This window comes from Ambystoma mexicanum, chromosome 10 (assembly GCF_040938575.1).
Source record: "Ambystoma mexicanum isolate Mex_15411 chromosome 10, UKY_AmexF1_1, whole genome shotgun sequence".
Lineage (NCBI taxonomy): Eukaryota > Metazoa > Chordata > Amphibia > Caudata > Ambystomatidae > Ambystoma > Ambystoma mexicanum.
Window position 1 is genome coordinate 1237499138 of NC_090932.1, and position 24150 is coordinate 1237523287.

At 44.4% G+C, this 24150-nt stretch overlaps 1 protein-coding gene across 2 annotated transcripts in view; it reads right to left on the reverse strand.

The window, feature by feature from the left end:
* The window catches only part of FBXW8 (F-box and WD repeat domain containing 8), a 1779087-nt gene that overhangs the window by 1227468 nt on the left and 527469 nt on the right, over positions 1 to 24150 (reverse strand). The window contains exon 3 of one of the 2 annotated variants that reach the window (XM_069619212.1): positions 1319 to 1483. The exons of the other annotated variant lie outside the window; for it this stretch is intronic. Coding sequence (XP_069475313.1) covers positions 1319 to 1483 — 165 coding nt within the window. The remainder of the gene's footprint in view (positions 1 to 1318; positions 1484 to 24150) is intronic. 2 annotated transcript variants of the gene reach the window in all.

Below are 24150 nucleotides of genomic sequence, written 5' to 3' on the forward strand. Positions count from 1 at the left end.
TTAAATAATAACACAAAGGTGGCTCTTGCTATACTGCTTTAAACGCCACATGTGCACACTACCATAAACAGTTGCTTATAAATTAATGGCTGTAAAATATCTAATAAATATTTTTTACAAGAAAGAAATTTAAAAAGAATGTGCCTCATTACAAGTTTGCTGGTCTGGGAACTATGCGACCGGTAAAATTGCCGGTACTGTAGTTCCCGGACCGGCAAACTACGAGTTGTGCTCGTGGGTGCCTTTCTGCCCGCCAGTTCTGACCTGGCAGGCAGAGCGGCACCCGCGAGCACAGCATGTCAGATGCACCAGCACCATTCTGAATGGTGCCGGTGCATCCAACCTCCCCATTCCCATTGAGCCCTAACGGGAGCATTTTATTACGACGCCCGCAACTGGGCAAATACCAGGTCCGGCAAGGCCGGAATGCCCTGATAATTGCCCATTCGCGGGCGCCGGAAATTTTCAGAAGTTTGGCAGCAGCCTGCCGGTTGTACCGGCAAGGCTACCGTCAAACTTATAATGAGGCCAAATGTCTTGGTTTTAATTAAGTGCTGCAGTGACAGCTGAAATTCTGCTCTTTGCTAGCTCAAGCAGCAGGAATTGTGACATCACGCATTACGTAGCTAATAAATTATTGCAGTGAGGTAGTGATGTAATTTTCTTATCAAAGGGCAGCAGTTATGTCATGACTAAGCCTGTAATAAGAAAATGCAGAGACCTTTATACAGGGATTGCAGGCTGCCATATGGGTTCCTAGTGATAGTTTTGACAGTCAAAGTTTCAAATGCCAAAGGTTCTGACACAAAAGTGTAGGAAAAAAAGTTTCACTTTTTTTTTCTTTTTTTTCTTTTAATGGGGGGTCCCCGCAAACCCCTGTTTTTTTTAAAACTTATTTTACAATACAAAATTAAAATAAACCCTTTAAACATTAAAAAAATACATTCTAAACTTTTTTTTCAGCACTCGTGTCGGAACATTTGGCATTCAAAACTATTGTTTTGAAACTTCGACTGGACAGCTGCCATGTGGTTCTAAGAAAATTATTAATATTTATATATTACTTACAAGACTTTATTTACTTCTACTCATTAAGTAATGTGATTAGCAAGATCCCCTAATACGTTTTCCGTGTTGTGCATGGCATTTTATCCTATTACAAGTGCAGATATAGATTTCTTTTGTGATGACAATGTTATTGCCAGTCTGCACTTACATAAGTCGGCAAAGTTCCACGAAATTGGCGATAACTGCCTCTGATCACACCCTCCTCAAACCAAGGTCACCCTTTAAATGAATTCAGCATATATGCATTCACCTTCCAATTTGTTCTCAAAGTGCTCTCCTTGACCAGGCTGTCTCGAAGCGCTTGTTTCCAGCTGGTACAGTCAGAAATCTTTGCATCAGGCAGGAAACCCTCCTGCCGACAAACTCTGTACCACAACACCTCATCTTCTGCCAGCACCTTCCATGTCTTGCTCACCTGAAACAAGAACCCACAGCAGGAAACTCAGGTACAAATTAAATTATCAAAATGAATAAAGAGATGGGAAAATTAAAAACAGGTTTGTCTTGGCTGCTTTCTTCTACTCAATATTTCTGTTTTGGTATCTATAACTAACTGAAAAAGGATGAGCCTTTCAAGATACACAAAAGACTACAATGCATCCGTGGATGAAAATATTCAAATAAGGCACAGTCTTAAAAAGCGACTGCAAAAAACAGGAGCCAGAATCTCCTGGCTATAGAGCCTAACCCAATCAGCAGAGGCTACTTCCGTAGAAACAGGAGGAGTGGATGGATGGGTCTGTGTGTCTAACCCAACATCCAACATGAGATCAAAGCCATTTCACATTGTCCATCAAGTATTACAACAACGTTTTTTTAATTTCTTTTCTCATTGATATGGTTTATATAAACCTTTACAAAATGTTACAAAAAATTAGGAAATATAAACATATTAAAAGTTTTTCAATACATCGTAGTTACTTTGCAGCTTACAACTAGAAACACTTATATTCAATTATTTCCTTTCACGAGTTACAAGTACATGTTATTCCAGGTTACAGATATTCTTTAAATAAGCATTTACTCTCAATGTCATTACTACAGAGTCACCATGTAACATTTCATACCACAATTGTTCTCCATTAACTTTTGACATATTGTTGACACAGTGCGAAAGTATTCAATGTTTTGTACATCAATTTTTGACAGATTAATAACAAATGTAATAATGTCTCATTTTCACTTTCAGTCTTAAAGTAGCAACAATATTTATAGTCATCTGAAGTTGGAAATCTGAAATTACGTATCTCTTGGGATATTTTACAGTATAGGAGCCTGGTGCTGGATACCACTTCCAGAATGAAACAACTTGGGAATGCAGTTTAGAATTTAAAATCACAGCGTTGTTTTCCACCCAGTCGACGGCTTTCATCAGCATCTTCGCTTTGGATGGATTTTTAATACGTGTTTGTATAGAACACCCAGATTTGTTAGTATGGAGTGAACTTCATTTTTTAGCATGCACATAAATATCCCTTTTTTGTCATCTCCTAGTTTATAGTACATGGACTTTTTGTCGCCATCTAAACATTTTCTAAATAAGACTAACTTTTTCCAATTCATACGACTTTTCAATGATAGCAATCCAAATTCGTATCGTATAATTTCCATAGGGATGCATTTTGGCCAAAAGTGCAAAACATTTCTCCATACAATTGCTTCAATGATTTTCAAATAAGGGGATAAGACCTCAGTATAAAACTCTAAGACGTAAGTTTTGAATTTCAGTTCAGCTATGAAGGTAGCAAATCTTTTTATGAGTCTTTGTAAACCAATTTTTGTGCAGTCGAAGAGTAAAAAATCATCTGCATAAGCGAGCCATTGTACTTTCAACGTGCCTAATTTGGGAGCGACTAAATCACTGCTATCAAGTGATTTTCCAGCTGCAGATACATACAGGTTGAATAAAATAGCAGCGAGTGCGCAACCCTGGTTGAGGCCGTTATACGACTATTGCATTTGACACGAGTCCCTCATTATTCAATCTAACTCTTATCACAGTTTCCGAATACAAGTATATCAACAATTCCAACAGACCTTTATCTATTTCTAGTTCGATTAACCTTTGCCATAGTGTTGATCTATCGACCATGTCGAAGGCCGTCGACAGGTCCATTGAAGTTAAATAAAGAGAAGGTGACCTTTAACTGAAGCATTTCTCTGTAACTGTGCAATAAACAGACCACCAACGTCTGTCCCCATCCCTTTTCTAAACCCTATCTGTCTGAAGTCTAAAGTATTGTTCTCATCAATCCAGGCTATTAATTTGTCCAACAGTATTGAAGAAAAAATCTTTGCCTCGACAATCATTAAAGAAATTGGCCAATAATTCATCAGGAACAGTCAATTGCCTTTCTTGAAGATTAACAAGACATAAGAAATTTTCCAAGAACCGGGAATACTCTTTATTGCTATGACATCACTGAACAGCAAGTGCAGAATATGAACCCACATTATTACATTCTGTTTAAACATCACGAAGGACAGATTGCAACAAAGTTACCGACACATTGTTTTTCAGTACATTACTGCATTTAGAGTTCAGTGGAATGTCAAAATAAAGGGGACACTTTCTGAATATGGAATGGAAAAATATGGAATAACCAAACATTCACTGGGAAGCAGGGCCTATTTAATATAAGGTAGGGAAGGGGATGGTCATGAACTATATCCTGTGTATCTGAAGATGGTACAGTTCATGGTATTTGGCCAGTGAGCTGTTTTTTAATATGCTGTCTCTCGCTGCTTAGTGTATATCATTATGGGAAGAGGTCTCTGCCGTATCCGAGGTTCAGATCATTAACAAACATTGCAATCCTTGGGTGAGGGTAGTGGGCTACTCTCAACCCTCTGTTAGGAGTTCCCTTGAAGATGGGGAATGGAGCAGACCTTGCTGTGACATCAAAACTGGCCCCTCGTACCCTTTGCAATCCATACACTCCTCCATCCACCCGTGTCTCCAATGCCCAGCTCACCTTCAACTCCTCCTAAAAGTCTGTTTCCCCACCACCCCCCCAGATTCTTTGCCCTTTCCAGGCCCTGCTTACCTCCAGGCTTCAAGGTGCAAATCTACACTGATGAAAAGTGCCCCAATGTAGTTTTGATGATTTAAATGGCCACCAATAACCCTAGAAAGCAGTTATGTATGTATGTGTTCAGAAGGAGCATTAGCTCCTGAAGAAGCTCTATGGATTGATTCTATAAATGAGAGAACGAAACATGTTGGGCAGATGATGGGTAGATAGATCTACAATAGGGTCTATAAAAAAATTGCAATTTTGCACAGTGGTTAATTGGAGTTCACAGGTGTCAGTACTCCACACTGGGACATTCAAGCACACCGCAGTCTATGATTGGTTTTATCATGTGTGTTAGAATGTGATGGATTTTGTGGTGGTAAGGTTATATGTACTGTTTCCTTTATGTTGAACCGTAGGGTACAAATGTGTTTTATAAATTGTTGATGAAAGTCGTTTCTGAAATAAATTCTTACAAGCAAAACAAATAGTGACCTCAGTCCAGGCAGGTTTCAAGTGTTCAGGGGTAATGGCTCGTTTACCTATGGAATGGGTAGCAAAGCCCAACATGTTATCTATGGTAGTCCCAAATGCCCAATCCTCTGGTGTGTAATGAACCTTATGAAAAATCCTACTCACGATATGTAAAATATTGTGAATGCAGATATGCTATGATATGGCATTTATAATGTGCCTATACAGAAGTGTTTCAAGGCGCGACGAGGCAAGGGAGGGGAAACAGAGGGAAGACAGAGAACGATCCTACTAGGCCAGGTGACATTGAGATTGCGCAAGTGCAGGCGAAGGGAGAAGGGGAGGAGGCAGTGCAGTACATAGGATCACAGTAAAATAAAAAATAAAAGTACGGCCAGCTGGTGGCAAGTGCAAGGTTAAGTTCAGACATCAGGGTCAAGTGCTAGTAGGGGCTATAGGGATACAGAAACAGTCCCCAAGTGCAAGGGTTGACCGGGAGGCAGTGCAGGTGTGCAACTGGCAGGGAGGGGACCTGGGCCCGAGATCAGAGGGTAGCCAGGTAACTAGTGTAATTAAAGATTCAGCCAGGAGATCAACAGCGAAGAGGAGGAGAAAAAGCAGAAGCAAAGAAGGTCTTGAGATGCTTCCGGAACCAGAGATGGTTCTCCTCAAGTTTCAGAGAGACAGGGAGGCTGTTCCAGAGGGAGGCCCTAGCAGAAGAAAGAGATTGACCACCAACTCGCTGCTTGGAGAAGTGACTGACCCTGAGAGAGTTGGAGGCGGATAAGCGAAGAGCGTGAGACGGAAGATATTTAGGAAGAGAGAGTTGAAGGTATTGAGGTCCCAGGCCCCACAAGGCCTTGTGGACAATGCAGAGGGTTTTGAACTTAATCCTCACCGACACTGGGAGCCAGTGCAGGGATTTCAGTCCTGAAGAGATACGATCCCTGGGCTTGAGACCCAGGACAAGTCTTGCAGTCCTGTTTTGGATGAGTTGCAGAGGGCAGAGAGTAGAGGCAGGCAGATTTCGAAAGAGGCTGTGGCAGTAGTCCAGCCTAGCGAGAACCAGACCTCTGGAGACAGTGAGCTTCTGGGGGAAGGAGAGGAAACAATGAATACCTCTGAGGAGGTTCAGCTGGTAGTGTGACTTCTTAGAGACATCAGAGATGTGAGGAGAGAAGGAAAGTATGGAGTCGAAGATGACCACAAGGTTTTTAGCCTCACAGGTGGGAGCAGGAAGAGGGCCAAGAGAGGCTGGCCGGAGAGTGACAGGAAAGGAGGGAGCAGATGTGCTGATGAGGAGAATCTCGGTCTTACTGGCATTAAGGCAGAGATCATTGGCGGCACACCACTCCTGGATGGCGGACAGACAGTCAGAGATGAGAGAAGGAGAAGAGGTGGAGGAAGGGAGCCTGAAAATGAATGGAGTGTCATCCGCATAGCACTGAAAGTTGGGGCGATGTAGTGGGCAAGAAGTGCAAGGTATTGTTTGAACAGCCAAGGAGAGAGGTTAGACCCCTGGGGAACACCAGAGATAGAGATAGAGGAAAGGAAGGACGCAAGTTGGACCTGGGAGGGTCGATCGGAGAGGAAGGAGGTCAGCCAATCAGGGCCTGATCGGTGATACCCAGGTTATCACAGAGACGGTTGAGCAGGATGGCATGGTTGACCGTGTCAAAGGTAGAAGAGAGATCAAGTAATATGAGGACACAAGGGGTGTTTAAATCAAGATTGAAGCACAGGTCTTCACAAATGTTCAGGAGAGCAGTTTCCGTTCCGGCAGCTCTGAAGCCAGACTGATGGTCATGGAGACAACCAACAGATTCAGTGTGAAGATTTAGCTGGGAGATGGCCAGCATTTCCAGGAGTTTGCCCAGGAAAGGAGTGATGGAGATTGGGCGGTAGTTAGCAGGGCAGGAGGGGTTGGCAGAGGGTTTCTTAAGAAGAGGGTGCCAAGGGAGTGCTTCAGAGGGGAGAGGAATACTCCAGTGGCGAAGGAGTGGTTGCAGGAATCAGCCACAGCAGGAGTCAGGGTATCAATGTGGTCCTTGATGGTTTTGGAGGAACAGCGGTGTACCTGTTTTGACAAGACTTTCATAGATCAGACTTGTCTAGAGACCTTGTCAGGGGAGAACAGGGGAAAGGCAGAGAAGGAGAGAGGAAAGGTGTGCGAAGAAGGGCCAGAGCAAGAGAGGGGAGTAGGAGGGGGAGGAGAGTAAGAACAAGCGGACAGGATGTCCTGAGTTTTAGAGATGGAATGAGAATCCAGGGCCGTGCAGAAGGCCTTGGAGGGGACAGAAGAGGTAGAGACCGCAGCAGGATTGGCCAGCAGAGTTTGGCCGAGTTGTTAGATGCCACGGAGACGAGGACTTGGATGTGGGATCTCTTCTTGGTGTGGACAGAGAGCCAGTTTTGCCCTTGGAGCAGACGGCAGGCCACTTTGTCCGAGGATGTAACGGAAGCACACCATTTCCTCTGAGCCACCCTGCACTTGCGTTTAAGGGTGACAAGACCTGAGTCGTACCAAGAGTTGCACTTGGCTTTGGGTTTCAAGCGGATCCTCATGACAGGGGCAAGAACATCGAGAGTAGTAGATATAGCAGAGTGGAGCATGGAAAGGGATGTGTCAGGGTGTGAGTCAGCCAAGGGGGGAGGGGGGAGTGGAGGCGAAAGCCTCAACTGACAAACGCTTCATGGGTCGGATAACCGAGAAGGTAGGTGGCAGTGCTGGAGTTGGCTTGGCCTGAGGGGTAGAGGGTGAGATGCGAGCAAAGGAGATAGTGATCACTCCAGGAGAGAGGAGTGGTGAGAGGGATCGAAAGGGGAAGGTCCAAAGAGATCAGTATCATCCAGGGTGTGTCGGCCAGAGGGGGGGGGGGGGAAGAGAGAGAGAGAGAGAGAGAGAGAGAGAGAGAGAGAGAGAGAGAGAGAGAGAGAGAGAGAGAGAGAGAGAGAGAGAGAGGAGAGGGAGAGGGAGAGGGAGAGGGAGAGAGAGAGAGAGACGGACGGACGGAGAGGTCACGAAAGAGTCCAGTGGAAGGACAGGAAGCATCCAGATGAATATTGAAGTCTCCAAGGAGGAGGAGTTCAGTGGTTGAGACCAGGAGGGAAGAGGTCCGCCCTCTCCTCTTTTCTAGATAAACAATAGAGGTCATTGATCAAGCCTACAATGCCACAGTTCAAAGTGATCTGAATGCGTCAAGATAATCTAGTGTGTTGCTGTATGAACCCATCACACTCTAATAACTATTGGAATACAGTAATATTTGTGCATGATCGCTACACAGAATATTGGCCTTGGACTACATTTCATTAACGTGCAATTAATAGGAGTTACAGTCAACATAAGGCAACATTACTCAGCATTTTAAGCATTTTTAATTGTTAATAGTTAAAATCCATCAGTGGTGTGGTGTATCACAGAGTGGACTGGTCGCACTCTTATTATTGTAATTGCAGATGCAATATCTTGGTACGTTACAAACCATTGGTCACATGACGTCAATTTGCATTCTTCACGTTAAACATACATACAATTTGAATACAGCATTTTGACACAATTTATCTGTAGGTGTGATGACAAATTATTTCATAACCGCTGTCCAATGTCACAATACTAGGTTCTAACACTCCATTCATAAGTATGGTCCCTTATCAGGTATGGCGTATATAATAGGTGTAATAACAAATCATGTCATAATAAATGTTCAATGTCACAATAGCGAGGCCTAACGCTCCATGCAAAGGTATGGCCCCAAATAAAAGTCTTTGTTCAACCTTGTGGGATGAACTGCATCAAACTGGTGTATCCAAAATAACTCCCTTTGTGACAGTTTTATTTTTTTAGGTCCCGCCCCCTGGGTGCGGGCGAATGACCTCCAAAACATCTCATCTGTGCTAGAATATGTTTAATCTCAGAGTAGAACAAGTTACTTACCCCTGGAAAACGTTCTTTCAACTGGATGTTCCTCCCACGTATTCCTCATCTTTTAATATGATCTTTTTCAGCTTCAGCTGCTTCGGAAAAAATCTTCAGCAAAGGGCGCTGTGTGTTAATTCAGTCAACTCGATGTCCGTCGTGGGCGTCAGTTTCAAGGCCGACATCCTCACCAGTATATATAGCATGTGCAGCACCCGTTGGCTACAGTTCTGTTTTTCCAGTGTTGTCCTTTGCTGAATTACCCGCTTAGCATCATACAGTATCAGACTCTAAATGAGCGTAAAGTGCAGTGCCTGGAAATTCTACAGGGGGGCGGGTTCGGAGGGGCGATTAGGAATACGTGGGAGGAACATTCGGTAGAAAGAATGTTACCAGAGATAAGTAACTTGTTTTTCGAAACGATTGTGTCCTCCCACGTATTCCTCATCTTTATAGAGTCCCAATGCAGTGTTGGTTTTGGAGGCACGAGTACCAATTTTCAGAGTTCATGTGGACCGAATGAAGGACTGCCTTCCCAAATCCTCCTTCCTGAGGTAAAGAGGAGTCTAGATAGTAATGTTTGGTATGGATGGTAGACCAAGTGGCTGCCGCACAAATGTCCTCTATTGGCACCCATCTTTGTAGCGCAGAAGATGTTGCCATGCCCCTCGTAGAAGCGGCCCTTGGGCCTTCTTGAGGGTCTTTCCCAACTAAACTATAGCATTCTCCTACGCTCAGAATAATCCATCTGGACAGGGTTTGTTTCGTTACTGCTAGTCCTAATTTATGACCTGCATATACAATGAAGAGGCGGTCATCTTGGTGAAAATTCACCATTCATGAAAAATAGAAACTCAGAGCTCTGCTTGGGTCAAGTCTGTGTAGCCTCTCCTTTCCCTTTCCAGGATGATGGGGGCGGGTAAAAAGTTGGTAAAACAATCTTTTGAGATACATGGAATTCGGAGACTATTTTAGGTAGAAACAAAAGTTTTCGCTTAAGAACAACCTTGTCTCTATAAAAAGTAGTAAAAGGGGGTTTGCAAAACAAAGCCTGTAACTCGCTCACCCTGCGGGCTGATGTAAGAGCTACTATTAAAATGGTCTTAAATGTCAGAAGTTTTAATGGATACTAACGAAGAGGCTCAAAAGGAGCACACGATACATGTTAGAACAAGATTCAAAGCCCAAACAGGGATTTGAAAAGGAGTTGGCGGAAACATCAGCGAGCCCCTTGAGAAATTGTATGATTAAAGAAATTTTGAAGTATGATAATTCGTCAGAAAAGCGGTTAAAAATTGTACAGCGCTGGCAAATAACCTTTAATGGTTCCAATCTGGAGGCCCAGATCTGCCAAATGTAGCAAGAAAGACAACATAATAGGTGTATTACATTGAAATGGATACACATTTCATCTCTGCAGTTGCAGAAACTGTTCCAACAGCAACAGTACAAACATATGGTTGCTGGCCTTCTGGACGAAAGCAAAATCTTCATACCGTCATCCGGGAGGTCCCAATCCTTACATCTCAACCTCTCAGAAACCATGCGTGAAGGTTGAGTGTCGACCTCTGGATGAAGAACCCGACCCTCCTCTTGCAAGAGAAGTTCCTCTCTCTGTGGAAGACGCATTGGAGGGCAGATGGTCATGTCCAGAAGGTCCGGGTACCACGTCCTCTTGGCCCAATCCGTACCAATTAGGATCATGGATTTCCTGAACTTTCTCAACCTCCTGATCACGTGAGGAAAGAGGGGGACTGGAAGAAACATGTGCAGGAGTGGAAATTCCCAGTACACTACGAACATGTACCCTAAAGCTCCTCTTGGGGTAAATTCCCTGCAGCAGAACAGTTCACACTTCCGGTTGACACTAGTCAGTATAAAATCCACTTCAGGGTTTCCCCAAAGGGTGAAGATCTCTTGAAGGACTTCCTGAGCTAGTTTTCAATTCGTGGGAGACTGTGCTCTACCTGCTTTTCGCCGCTGGGTTCTACTCTCCGGCCAGGTGAACTGCTGATATGGAGACACTTCTTGAATTGCCCAGAACCAGAGCTGCATTGCCTCTCTGCACAGTGGTAGTGACCCTACGCCTCCTCGCTTGTTGAGGTAGTACATGGCCACTGTGTTGTCCGTCATTATCAGGACATTCTTTGCCCGTACATAGGGCAGAGACGCCATCAGCACTAGTCTGCTCGCCCTCAGATCCAAAGGTTGATGTGTAGTTTGAACACTGATGGAGACCAACGTCCGTGGACTGGCAGATCGTTGGCGTGGACTCCCCACCCTGTGAGTGAGGTGTCCATAACTACTGTTATCCCCGGCCTCGGTTGCCAAATAGGTTCTCCCTTCAGAATGTTGTCCTGGCAGGCCCACCACAGGATATCCTGCATGATACTGCTCAGAACCTGAAGAAGGTCTGACATCTTGCCTGAGAACTGAGACGAGAGAGCCCATTGTAGGGATCTCATTCTCAGGTGAGCCTCTGGCAACAGAAAAATGCAGGATGCCATGAGGCCGGGCAACTTTAGAAAGTTGAAGGCTGGAAGACGCTGTGCTCTCTGGAATTTGGTGACCATCTGCAGAATGTGTTGAGCCCTTACCTCAGGCGGTGAGGCCTTCCAAGAGGATGCATCCAGGACTGCTCCAATGAACTGGAGTCTTTGTGATGGCCTCATGTGGGACTTCTTGAAATTGGGGGAGAAGCCCAGTCTGAGGAGAGAGTGGCAGGTGAGGCTGAGATGTTCCAGGGCTTGTTTGGGAGAACAGGCCCTGATCTGCCAATCTTCCAGGTAGGGGTAGACGTGATTCCCCCCTCTCCTGAGACTTGCTGCCACAACCGCCATTAACTTGGTGAAAACCCCTGGCGTAGGACAGCCAAATGGCAGAACTCGAAACTGGTAGTGAGAACCGCCAACCGTGAACCTCAGGTACTTTCTGTGCTTGCGATGGATAGGCACATGAAACTAAGCATCCTGAAGGTCCAATGACACCAGCCAATCCTGAAGCTGGAAGGCCTGAAGGATCTAAGTAAGGGTAACCATCCTGTACTTGTCCTTCCTGGGGAACTTGTTCAAGTATCTAAAGTCCAAGATGGGTCTCAATCCCTCCCGTCCTTCTTGGGGATTAGAAAGTATGGGGAATAACACCCGGTGTTCTATTCAGCTACAGGTAATGGTTCTATAGCACCTTTCTGTAGCAGGCTAAACATTTCCTGCACAAGGAATGGATCTGGAGTTTTGAGTGAGTGGTTCCCTGGTGGATGATTCCAATGTCTTGCTATTAATGGGAGACAGTAACCCTGGGCTATAGTTTCTAATGCCGAAGCATCTGAAGTAATGCCTCGGGATTCTTGCAGATGCAGAGACAGTCTGCCTTGCACTGGTGTCTTGTGGATCAAGACTGCAAAGAGGTTTTGAGGCGGTTGGAACAGTGGCTGATGGTAAAGAAACCGCTGTTTGGGCATACTTACTACCTCTCCCTCATCCACCAAGAGGGAATCTTCTTTGGCCTCTGTTACTAGCCTGTCCTCTCGCTCTACCAACTGAGGAATAGAAGCGAAAGGACTTACCCCTCAAAAAAAAAAAAGATCCACTGGGGTAAGATTGTTGTGTCTGTCGGATTGTGACACAAAGTGATTTTGCCACCACCTTAGAGGTCTGCAGCTTCTCCAGGCTTTCGTCGGCCTCGCTGCAAAGCAGGTGAGAGCCATCAAAAGGCATATTGAGTAGTCTGGACTGCACATTTGGTGCAAATCCCGACTTCCTCAACCATGCAAATCAGCGTAGTACGGTACTTGTCCCCATTGATCTACTGATCCTGCCAGCAGTATCCAGTCCTGACTGTAGAGACTCGCACATCATTTATGATGGACAGGAAGCCATCTCTTTGTTCCCCCTCGGGAATATGGTCAGCTGCCATTGATATACAATCCCACAAGGTGAACGTGAATTTTGCTAAGGCGCAAGTGTCGTTGGCAGACTTCAATGCCATGCTTCTCGCAGAAAAAAATCTTTCTTGCCCAAGCATCCACTCTCTTATCGTTTCTGTCAGGAGGGATAGTAGGATATTCTGCCTGTTTGGACGAGGATGTTGTCGCCTAAACCACCAGCCTTTCTGGTGTGGGGTACTTTGCCAGATATTCAGGGCTACTGCTCGATGGCCTATACTTTTTGGTGGGGTTCTTGTACACTGCAGCAATTGCCGGGTACTTCCCAATTTTTCTTCAACCTTTTTTGAAGGGCAATGTGAAAGGGAAGGATTGGATTCTTTTGTGGTTCTGCTTCAGGATATCTGTTAAATTGTCCTGCTCAAATGGGGCAGCAGGCCTGCTCCAACCTAGAAAGTCAGCCACCCTGGTCATTACTTGACTATAGGAGGCTTCTGCATGGTCTGAAGGGTCTGGTTTTGCAAATTCCAATTCAGGTGATGTATCCACACCACTGGCTGTCTGGAGGGTCTCATAGGTCCTGCAACCTAAACTATTCTGACACCAGGGCCTCTGGCACGTTACGTGTACCGAACTCCAGGCCAACGGGTGGCGTGTCTGGATCAGAAGGTTCATGCTCTTCATAAATTGAAGATAAACATTTGAAGAAATCTTTTATCGGTATATCCACCTTCTTTTCTAAAGGCGTCAACGGCTTTGAGTCTGTCGTCAACGGTTTCTTCGATATCAATTGCGTCGATGTCTTCGCCACTGGAGAAGACATTGACGTCCTCGACGCCAACAACGTTGATGGCCTCGACAACGATGGTGTTGATGAAGCCTTTTTTGCAGACAATGCCCTCAAAGGGCTAGCCGCTCAACTCAAAGGAGTCTTTGACGGAATTACTTCGGGTTCGAGGCCTCAACGTCTCTCGATGGGTCGATGGCTTATGTCCCGGGTTCGAGAGCGTGCAGGATTTAGCCTTTGCCCTCACTGTCACCATTATGCAGCACGCTCATAGCATGGCTTCACTCCTTGTCCTTTGAGAGTTCTGGGGCCTCCTGCTCGAATCTTTTCAACATTTCTCTCCGAAACTCCTCCCATTGTACAGGAGTAGAGGATATGGTCGGACATGTAAGTATCTCAGGAGAGAGATCACTAGAGGACGATGGAGACCTGTGACGCGTCTTTTTCGACTCAGTTGAAGAGGAAAAATGGCAAGACCCACTCCTGGAGCGAGATAGCTTTCTGGATGATTTTCTCCAAGGAGAGTCTCCTCTCGACTCGTCAGAAGATCAGATTTTAGATTTGGATGAAGAGGATTTCGTGGGGGTCCTACCCGCCGCAAGTTTCCCTTTACGCCTGCCAATTATCGCCTGACACGAGTCGCAGTCAGCCGTTCGATGCTCTGTGCCCAGACACGACAGGCACACTCGATGAGGGTCAGTGATCAAAATGCTGGCACTGCAATTGTGGCATTTCTTGAAACCTGTCTTCGGTGTTGATGGAGCGGATGATGAAGACATTTTTCTCAAGCGCCGTAGTTTTTATTAAAAAACCAAAGCATGCCCTAATTCTCTCGAAGCAGAAGCTGCATCAGAAAAACAGAATAGAAGCCTAAAGGCGCAGCACGTGTTATATATACTGGTGATGCGGTCGACCGAGACAGAGGCCCTCGAGGGATGTTGAGTCGACGGAATCGACGCACAGTGCCCTCTGACGAAAAATGTTCCCGAAGCAGCTGAAGTTGGAAAAGATAATATCAACACATGAGGAATATGTGGGAGAACACAATCCATTTGAAATGTCTACATACCGAGGATCTGGCGTTAGCTGTCCTAATATTGGACTTGCGCTCCGTCGACCTGCCTTTCACCTTTCTTATGGTTTGACGGGTCTTGTAGGTGGCGTAATGTTTCAATTTGATCTTTTCCCCAGAACTAGGATGCCTTACCTGGTCGACCTTAATTATATTGGAGTAGTGTTGGCAGTTAAGACATGGGAATGTCCCTATCTTGATCTTATGTAATGTTCTCTACACAAGTCTTTTAGGGCGGTCTGCCCTGACTAGGGTATCCCTAAAGCTGTTGCATCTCTTCAAGGCCAACTGTGGGGTACATTGGCCCACTCATCAGAATTCCCATCCATAACCAAGCAGCACTTCAGCAGTTAACAGCATAATGGCTGCACTGGCTCCTTTGAGCACTACTGCTGTGCATCAAAACTGCATTTTGCAGCAACAAAATGATGGCTGTCCTGTCTTGCAAAGCCCTTATTGTGCAAGTTCGAACAGGGAGCACACTGAGAAAGGCTGCCAGTGTGTTTTCTTGTGTGCACTAAAAAAGCGAAGTGAAAAGCCACGTTACTCTGCTGCTTGCTAAGAAGTTCCCATTGAAAAGATAATATTTTACATTGAAAAGGATGCTGCCCTGATGCTCTTCATCTGCTTAACATCACACAGCTTTTATCAGTGAGACCCTTCCATGCCCATCCATATTCAGAGTGTGCTCCAGCAGAAGAGTGCATTATTTCTGAATGACAGGCTGTGTTAGACCAGATCTGGGAAATCAACAGAAGCTTTTTGGGTCAATTTCAGTGGACCTTTGCCTTGAACATACTGCTGTGTGAGAGAAACTGACTAGGGCTGCAAAACAATATTGGGCATTCAGATGGAAGAGAAAAGCCGAATTTGAGAGGGACATCTCAGCAGATTTCACCACGTGTTAAAATGTGCTTTTGCACATAAGAAAATACCGGTTTTAAAAGTATCATGTTGAAGAAGGCCCTGTCCTTGCCTAGCAATGTAAAGGGGATGTTGCTGGGAAACAAATGGGATGTTTTATTTCAACAGGCTTGCTGTTGATCCAGAACAAAATAAAATAAAAGGCATTGGCTATACAGGAAAATTAACCAAACATGGTTCTACTATGGCTCAAAAGACACGCTCGTCAGACTTCTGTCTGGGCTTCAGCTTAAGACAATAGATCTGGGACACCTACGTGCAACCTTTGGAAGTGACAAACACCAGTCACTCAAACTGGGGAAACTGACATTTGGTGGTATCCTGAAGAAAAAATGGTCCCAGTTGGGGGACAAAGGCCAGCCCATTTTGGCTCTGAAGACTAGTTTATAGATAAAACTTTGAGACTTTTATCTCTGCAATTGGACCACGCAGAAATGCGAATGTTTCCTAGTTTTGATGCAATTTTTGTGGCTTTCAAATAAGACGTGGTAGCCTTCACTGGCATATTGTGGACAGAAATGGCAGAGAAGACAGAGTCCTACAAACTGGAGAGTTGGACTGCATGCCCTGTGTGAAATATGTAATCTGCCCATGTAATTTGCTGAAATGCCACAACTGTACAAATGTATGATTTATGTTAAGATTGATTTTTGGCAAAAAGGACTGTGGGGTGGCTTTTCACCTCATAAAATACAACCTCATAAACTGAGTCTCCTCCTTGAGGAGGCGATTAACTTAGGCAGACCTATCCGGTTCTTGGAGGTAGGTCTAGCTTAGTTCTGTCCAACAATATATCCGGTGATGTCACCCGCTTTATAAAAGGGTTGGGAGCTCACAGGGACAGGACACCAGTAATCCTCCCGTTACTCCTCTCCTGAATTTCCAGCGCCTGCGTATCCAGACAGCCGTGCTCCCCTGAGATCACTCGCGCAGGACCACTCGCCGAACCCGGCTAACGATGCACGGCTAATCAGCCCCCCTGGCGCCCTTACCTGGGAGGACCAGTCTACAACACCTCAGAGCCCAACCCCTAACTCGATTGGCCTTGAAAAAGACTTAGGTCGAAACGTGCGTCGCCTGTGTAGCGATTCACCATGTCAACATTTGTCATTCATTTCTACTATGATGTTTTCTTTGGTGCTAATTATACCAAGAAATAAATATCCAAACTAATGACAAAGACTTGACGGGACCATATCATTAATTTATTCACACAACAGTGATCTTTGGACTAACATATCCAACCAGCGCCCCACTGATCCAAGGTTTTGTCATCCCCACAATTCGTCTAAAGTAATTGGGAACCTCGGAGTTGGTCCCCTGACAAACCAGGATCTAGGCTGCTGGCAGACTCAGAAACAAGCAAGGAGAGAGGGAGTCCCGACAACATTAACTCCAACCAAATGCTAAACTCTAATCCTATTCATACCCTGATAACTTGTCTTAAAATGTTCTAATTCTCTGTGCATCCTGTGCTTGATCTCCAAGTGTTGGCGCCACTTTTCTCTTCATTTCGGTCTTGCACAGATCATAAGTCCTTAGCAAATTTTGATTAAATAATTTAATTTTCGATAAAGAAAAGGGATACACTGCGTGAAGGGTTACAAGTGCAGCATAACTTTTGTATTCACGGGTGGCATTCCTCTTTTCTAGCCATTAAATCTAGTGTAAGTGAAATTTGTCTTTTCTTTAAAACCGATTTTCTCTCCTTAATTGCTTTATTTTACCAAAACCGAACCTCCTTTCACCTTGAAAATCTCATCCAATTATCCAGCTATAGTCACTCTTTCACTTCTATATTGTCCCTGTGATGAACATCTATCATCCAGCCTAAAAACCGCATTCCGATTCTATGTAGGTCACCTGTTTAAAAAAAACGTTTTGACATTTATGACTGCAAATGTGTAAATTGCTACTTTTCAACGTGTGAATTTGGCTGCACTGTGTTTTCATTGCAAGTTGTTTTTTTTAACTGTATGCCTTTTGTGATACCTTACCTTATAGTTGCTAGTGATAGAACATCCCTGATACTGTGATAAAACATATGTACATCATTATTTAAAACACACACAATTATTTGTCAAAATCCAAGTGTCATTTATGCCATTGCAAAGGCTTTTTGCCTCCTATTTTTTGAGGGAAGGTTGATTCTGTTTGCTGCCTCATATGCCCGATTCCCTGCTGCCTCTTTCTATCCACTTAGAATTCGATTAATTGGGATTTGAGGGAACATTGCAGGGGGAAATCTTAACTCAGGTGCTATGTATCCTAATTGGAAAAGTGCTCTTATTCATTTGTGCTTTGGATATGTTCTTGTAGAAGTTTACCCAAGTGCATTTCAGCAGTTTTCATTGTAATTATCACCCCATTGGTGATTGTTGTCCAATATACAAATTGTGTGATTTCCTTTGAAATTAAAATAAATAAATATTGCATTCCCACCAACCGTCCTGGTTCATGGTCCATTGAGACCCGGGGTATTTGTAAAAGGGGGTGTGAGACGGGTTGGGTATCGGCTCAATTCGAATTCGTAGAAAATAAAGAGAAAGTATTCTAATTGAGCGCTACATACTAGGCTAAGGACACGAGTCCTGATCCGGTGTGTGACGCGGGTTAGAAATCTTCATAAATTGGGGGCTTGGGTCGGGAATTGGGTTTGTTTATTCACCCGTGACAGCTTAACACAGCAGGCTAACCTTTAAGGTAGTGATACTTTGTGTGGTTACGCTGTAGAAGCGCCTCCCAAAACAAAAATCCTAAATATCAGGCCTGTGTATAAAATGAAAGCTAAATCAACCCCAAACTAGACAAAAAGCAACAGAATACAGATTACCCTTACATAAATAAATAAAGAAAGAACACTTTCCAAAATGACCACATCAGAGATCAAGATGGCTAGGGAGCACCTTCTGCACAAATTACTTGTCAGGGGAGAATAGCAGCAACAAGATGAGGAAGTCTGGCTAGGAGAGATGACGCAACAGGTCACCGCCATGGAGCCATGGACACAGACGTGTGGCTGGACAGTAGCCTGTTACATCAAGCCTTAAGTGAGTTCTACATGACTCCAAACCTAAAAGAAGAGCAGATTAAAATGGTTCGAATCACAGCCTACATGTAACTCCACATGGGGGTGATGCAGGCGAAATTTGATGAAAATAGAACTCTGGCACAAAACCAATCTGAATTCTTAGGTCAAATTCAGACTGAGCTAAAACTAGTGGAACAAAAATTGAAAAAGAGCCAAGATTCTGAGGTCCAAGTTGAGAACTATATCAAACAGTTAAGAGGACTTGGCTCTACAACAGCAAAATAATGTAGATGAAGAGGCCCAATTAAAAACCTTAAGAGTGGAGTGTCAAGAAAGCAGATAGTTACTCTACAAAATCAGATCAAAGAATTGAAAGAGGAAAATAAATTAATTATGGAGAGACCTTCACTCTCAATCAGAATTCGATGAAGAGCACCACAAATTAGGCGCCATAACACAACAAAGGGATGACCTGGCTGAACAAAGGGGCGCTCTGTATCAGGAGAACGAGGCCCTATACAAGGAAATGTGCAGTGTAAAAACTAACCTGGAGAGAAGGGAGTCAGACCTTCAGGTACTGACTGGCATAAAAGAAGAATGTGAAGAATTAATGGGACAAAGGAGACAAATGGAACTTGAGTTAGAGCAGGCCTTAGAGACTCTAAATATGCAGAAAAAGGAGGTCACATCCTGCAACAGAAATCGTCTCAGTGTTCCCAAACTATACAGGCAGCACAAAAAGATAATGAGGCCCTCTGTGGGGAGAAAGAGGGGGACCACAGCAGGTGGTAGCTCAAGAGTGGGTCATAGAGGCCAGTAAAGTCCTGATAGCTGAGCAAAAGGCACAGATCTTTGCCTATTATCAAGAGGGCTGGAAAGGAGAAACTAGCGAGGTTGGAGAAAGAGGGTGCTAGATTTAATCCAAACTGAGAGGGACAGGGTAACCCTGATCATAGTATGATTACTTCTGTACTAAGGGACTCAAACCCATTTAATACTTTGAACACTGCTGACTTCATGTCTACTGGTTTCCATGAGCCAGAAACCATGAGGCCGACAGAATTAAATAGGTCTAGTATGATGGATCTGACAGGTCAGCGCTCCCTCGAAATGGATGGACGGGCGTCTCTGTATAGATACAAAAATATTAAGGCTGATGTCTCAGACAAGGAAGTATCTTATGAGGAGAAAGTCAGGGAATAATATCTGCAGAAATACTAACTTCAAAAGGAACAGTTGGTTGAATTTGTAGAAAAACAGAATGAAATGAGGCCCAAAAAGAGCATCCTGAAGACCTCCACACAATTAGGGCAGTGGGGGGTGGGGGAGTTCCTCCGCCAACCCTGGAAGCAGGGAAGAGTCAGAAGACTACTCTCCTGTGCACCACAGGGGAGAAGAAACTAAGCCCCACCATTCTGCGAGCCCCTCCCAAGCTCACAGAATCAGAGAGCGCCTAGAAGACCATGTGGGGTCCTCAAGCAGTAGGGCCTCTGAGTCTGAGGGTGAGTGGACTCAGGTGACGCGGCCAAAGAAAGCAAATAAACTAAAAGAGTTATGGGGAAAGACCCCATTAAGCAGATCAAGGACATTAGGAATTTCATAACCCCCTACCACAAAAACACAAAAAATTCTGTCTGGGAACACTTGGAACTCTATGAACAAATGATGGACACTTTTCAACACAAAGACAGCCAGAACGGCATAGAGTATGCTAAATGGACGTTCTCTCCCGAGTACTCCAGCTTCTTTGCTGGACTGGAAGACCAAAAACATTCCAGATGGTCCACCTACTGGGCACCCATTTTGAAACACTTTTCCGCCCACGGAAAACCCGAAGAGGCTCGCAAAGCGGCCTATAATCTGCAATGCTGAGAAGATCAGGCCCCATGAGAATTTGTGCAGGAGCTAAAACGCGCCTGTGCACAAACCACTAGGAGGGTGCGCACGGATAGCAGAGAGTTTATCACTACCTACTTTCATGTGCTGCCAAAATATATCATGACCCAGCTGGTGAGGGATTTCCATGATAAAAGATCTCTGGACTGGGTAATAGAGCAGGCTACCCGCATTTATGAAGTCCAAAAATCTGCAGAAAATAAAAACCAGATTAAAAAAAAAACAAAAACAGCCAACAACTCTGCTGCTGCTAAGGTGGCGCAGGTGAAGGTTGCCCCCATTTTAGATCTAGAAATGGGTGGGCCTAAAAATGTACATACCCAAAACCAGAAAAATCAGAGGACAAGAAGGCCTTTTGGCCAATCAGCAAAAGGGGGCAGTCAGGGAGGTAATCCAACCACTGAGACCCATAACCCTCCTGATTGTGTAAGTCTCAGATACAAGGGCAACGGGCCTATCATGGGGAATGTATGTACTCCCCCAGCCCAAGGTTGGGGGATCCAACCTGGTAAGTACCACCCCAGGAAACTTCCATCGGGAGGGCAGTAATCCCCCTAATCCTGGCCTAAATTTCTTTCCCCGAAATCCACAAAACCCGACCTGCAGAACAACCTTCCTTTCTTTCCCCGGTTTCAGGAGCCCAGTTAACCCAATCCGGGAGAGGGGAGGCCAAGGGTGGAGGGTTACCAAAAACCCCAGTACCCAGGGTACTCTGGGAGAAGGCATAGTTACCCTTCCCGTGAAACCCTGAGGTACGAACAAAGACCCCCGTAACAAGCCGGAACGGGTGTCCCAACTGGAGCACCAGGTTCAGAACCTCACACAGGATCTGGGTCGCATGTGGAGGGCTCAGCAGAACCCTCAGATGAACATGGCGGCTCAGAACCCCACAAACCCAGGGTCTGGCACTCCAGAACAATGATGGGGAGAGAACACCGATAATTCACTGGTTCCCAAAGAAGCGGCACGGGGCGGGGGGGGGGAAGAGGGGTGTAAAGCCCTAGAGGAAGCTTCCTTCCTCACCCGTGAAAAGCACCTGGACACCCCAGAACCGGAACTAAAATCTCTTGCCCCCGAAAATCTGCAACCCAGGGAACAAAGGGTGTGTAGGAGAAATAAAGACCTCAAAAAGGCCCATTTTGAGGAGGAAGTTAGTGTCTTCCAATTTGAAGGGGAAGAAACCTTAGAGGATTATGGGAAAACAATCTTCTCCTTCAGGGACGGGGGAATTCCTCCCAAAGGAAAATGGGTCCCGAGAGATCCAAATGAAGACTGGGGGGAAGGGGAGTGCGGGGACGGATTCAGAACCACCCATCCCTGAACCTCAGAATTACCATTCTGAGAAAAGAAATTGTAAAGGAGGGGTCCTCCCCACAAACTGGTCCTAGTGACTGTATCCATGTAAAAGGGGGAAGCACAGAACTAGGGGAAAAAAGGGATTTCGAAATCCCATCTATTTCAGGATGTCAACTTTTTATTACAGATTCCCAGACTCTGTCACAGAAAATTGTCCAAAACACCACCGTGTCGGAGTTCAAAATAAAGAAGTTGACCACCCAGCTTGCTCAAAATGCTCAGTACCTTTGCCCACTAGAGGAGAAGTAGGAGAGAGTTTATGCCCCCGTTCAAGTGCAAGGTACAATTTTTTCAGCACTGGTGGACACTGGATCCCAAACCACTCTTCTGTCAAAAAGGACTTTTGAGCAGCTAAATTCAGGAAGGGGGGAGACACACCAGATCCCTCTCACCACTATTCCTGGACAACTCCATAACTTTGACGGGAATTAAATTCCTGTAGAGGGGGCTGCGGATTTGGAAATAAAAATTGGGCGACATAAGGTGAAACACCCGGTCATAGTCGTGACTCCAGAGGGAACACCCGGTCTACTGGGGAATGCCATCCTCTGCAGGTTGTCTCCCCTAATAGAATGTGTGAACAAGGTACTCTGGAGTCAGACTAACTGGCCAATAAAATTAAAACAGAGTGTCAACCATGTTAGTTTAAATGGCACATGCCACATGGTTGAACAAAAATGTGATCATATTGAGTTTAATTTCCAGAATAATCAAATACCTGACGTTACAGTAATTGCTGTAGGACAACAAACTGATGATGGGAACTCCTCTCCATTCCTGAAAATCAACCTTCCTTCCAGTTTCAAGCGGCATTCCACACTGGAAGGAAATACTTTGAAATTTTATACTGATTCACAATCTGAAAATCCCAATTCTATAGTCAAAAGTGATGAGAAACCAGCTTAAAGTTTAGCTGACATTCAGAAAATTAGAGAACAGTTGTTCCTCCCTATTCAGTTAAATGTGGGGAAGGAGTCTGTTCTCGCCCGAGTGTGCGTGAACAACAGAAAGGGCTTAATCAGCAAAGCCATGTTCAGACAGATACCTTACCTTATAGTTGCTAGTGATATAACATCCCTGATACTGTGATAAAACATATTTACATCATTATTTAAACACACATATAATTATTTGTCAAAATCCGAGTGTCATGTATGCCATTGCAAAGGCTTTTTGCCTCTTAGTCTGTGAGGGAAGGTCGAATTTTGATTCTGTTTGCTGCCTCATATCCCTGATTCCCATCTTTCTATCCACTCAGAATTCGATTACTTGGGGTTTGAGGAAACATTGCAGAGGGAAATCTTAACTCGGGTGTATGTATGTATTTCAGTAGTTTTCATTGTAATTATCACCCCATTGCTGATTGCTGCTCAATATAAAAATTGTGCGATTTCCTCCGAAATTTAAATAAATAAATAAATAAATATTGCATTCCCACCAACCGGCCTGGTTCATGGTCCATTGTGAGCCGGAGTATTTGTAGAAGGGGGTGCGAGACGAGTTGGGTATCTGCTCAATTCGAATTCGTAGAAAATAAAGAGAAAGTATTCGAATTGAGCGCTACATCCTAGTCTAAGGGCAAGAGTCCTGATCGGGAGTGTGACGCCCGGTTAGAATCCTTCATAGAACATAGGTGGTTGAGGAAAAAGTCGATTAAGAAGGCTCAAGTCTAATTAGACTACAGTTTTTAAAATAATCTTAGAGGCTTGATGACTGTGCAGAGTATGAATCGTCCTAGTGTTGCTCATATTCAGGGTTGATCTCAACAGGTCCTCCCTCGTGTGTGTCTGCTCTTAGTACACACTTGTCCAAAACCTCAGATGCACACAAATATAGGATGGCAGCCATTTTGCAGTACATCTCGCATAGAGATGACCGTGAAAGGACTATATATTTTTTTCTCTCTACACCATTTGGTGAGATAGGTGAGCTATTATGGGAATTAGAAGGACTATTGCTATTCTTATTATTATTGTTTCACTAGATTGCTGTAATTGAAGCGTAGCATATAAGGATGGCATATTTTCCAACTTAGGTATTTACCTATTTTGTGAATATTGGGGAGACTGTGCCTTAACACACACTGGCTATCTGGGAAGACTATTTTCCTAAGTAAGATGATTCCTTTAAATTTTCTGATTTATAACCTTTTACTACAGATTACCACTCTGCTTTTAAAAGCCAGAGCTATACTGTGTGCTTCTTGAACCAAGTTTGGGCATTGTCTCTTTAGGCAGCTAACATGGGAGGTCAGGACCCAGGTCCTTCACTCACTCGATAGACTTCCGCAACATATGTTTTCAGGTGAGATATCGGCTTTATAGATTCTTAATATGGTATCCACATTATTGACATGTATACCCTTTTTTAATAAATTGAAGATATGCCAATTTTATCTTTCAGGGCTAATTACCATGGAGGTTAATATGTTTAGGAGGAAGAATATCGCCTTAGTATAGGGATCTGATAATAGGTAAGATTACACTAACGCACAGATTTGAAATTTGTGTAAGTTGTGGAGAACGGTCATAACAACAGTTCCCCATGTACCTACAGATCTGACAATCCTTCTAGAAAGTGGCTGAGGAGTAATATGGGGAAGAATGTCCCGGTTTCGACCTCTTAATCGAATTTTAATACACAAGAGATGACTTACCAAGCCTACTTTGCGTTACTTATGATTATATATCTTGTTAATTATCAGATTGCTTTGAAGAGTCTTC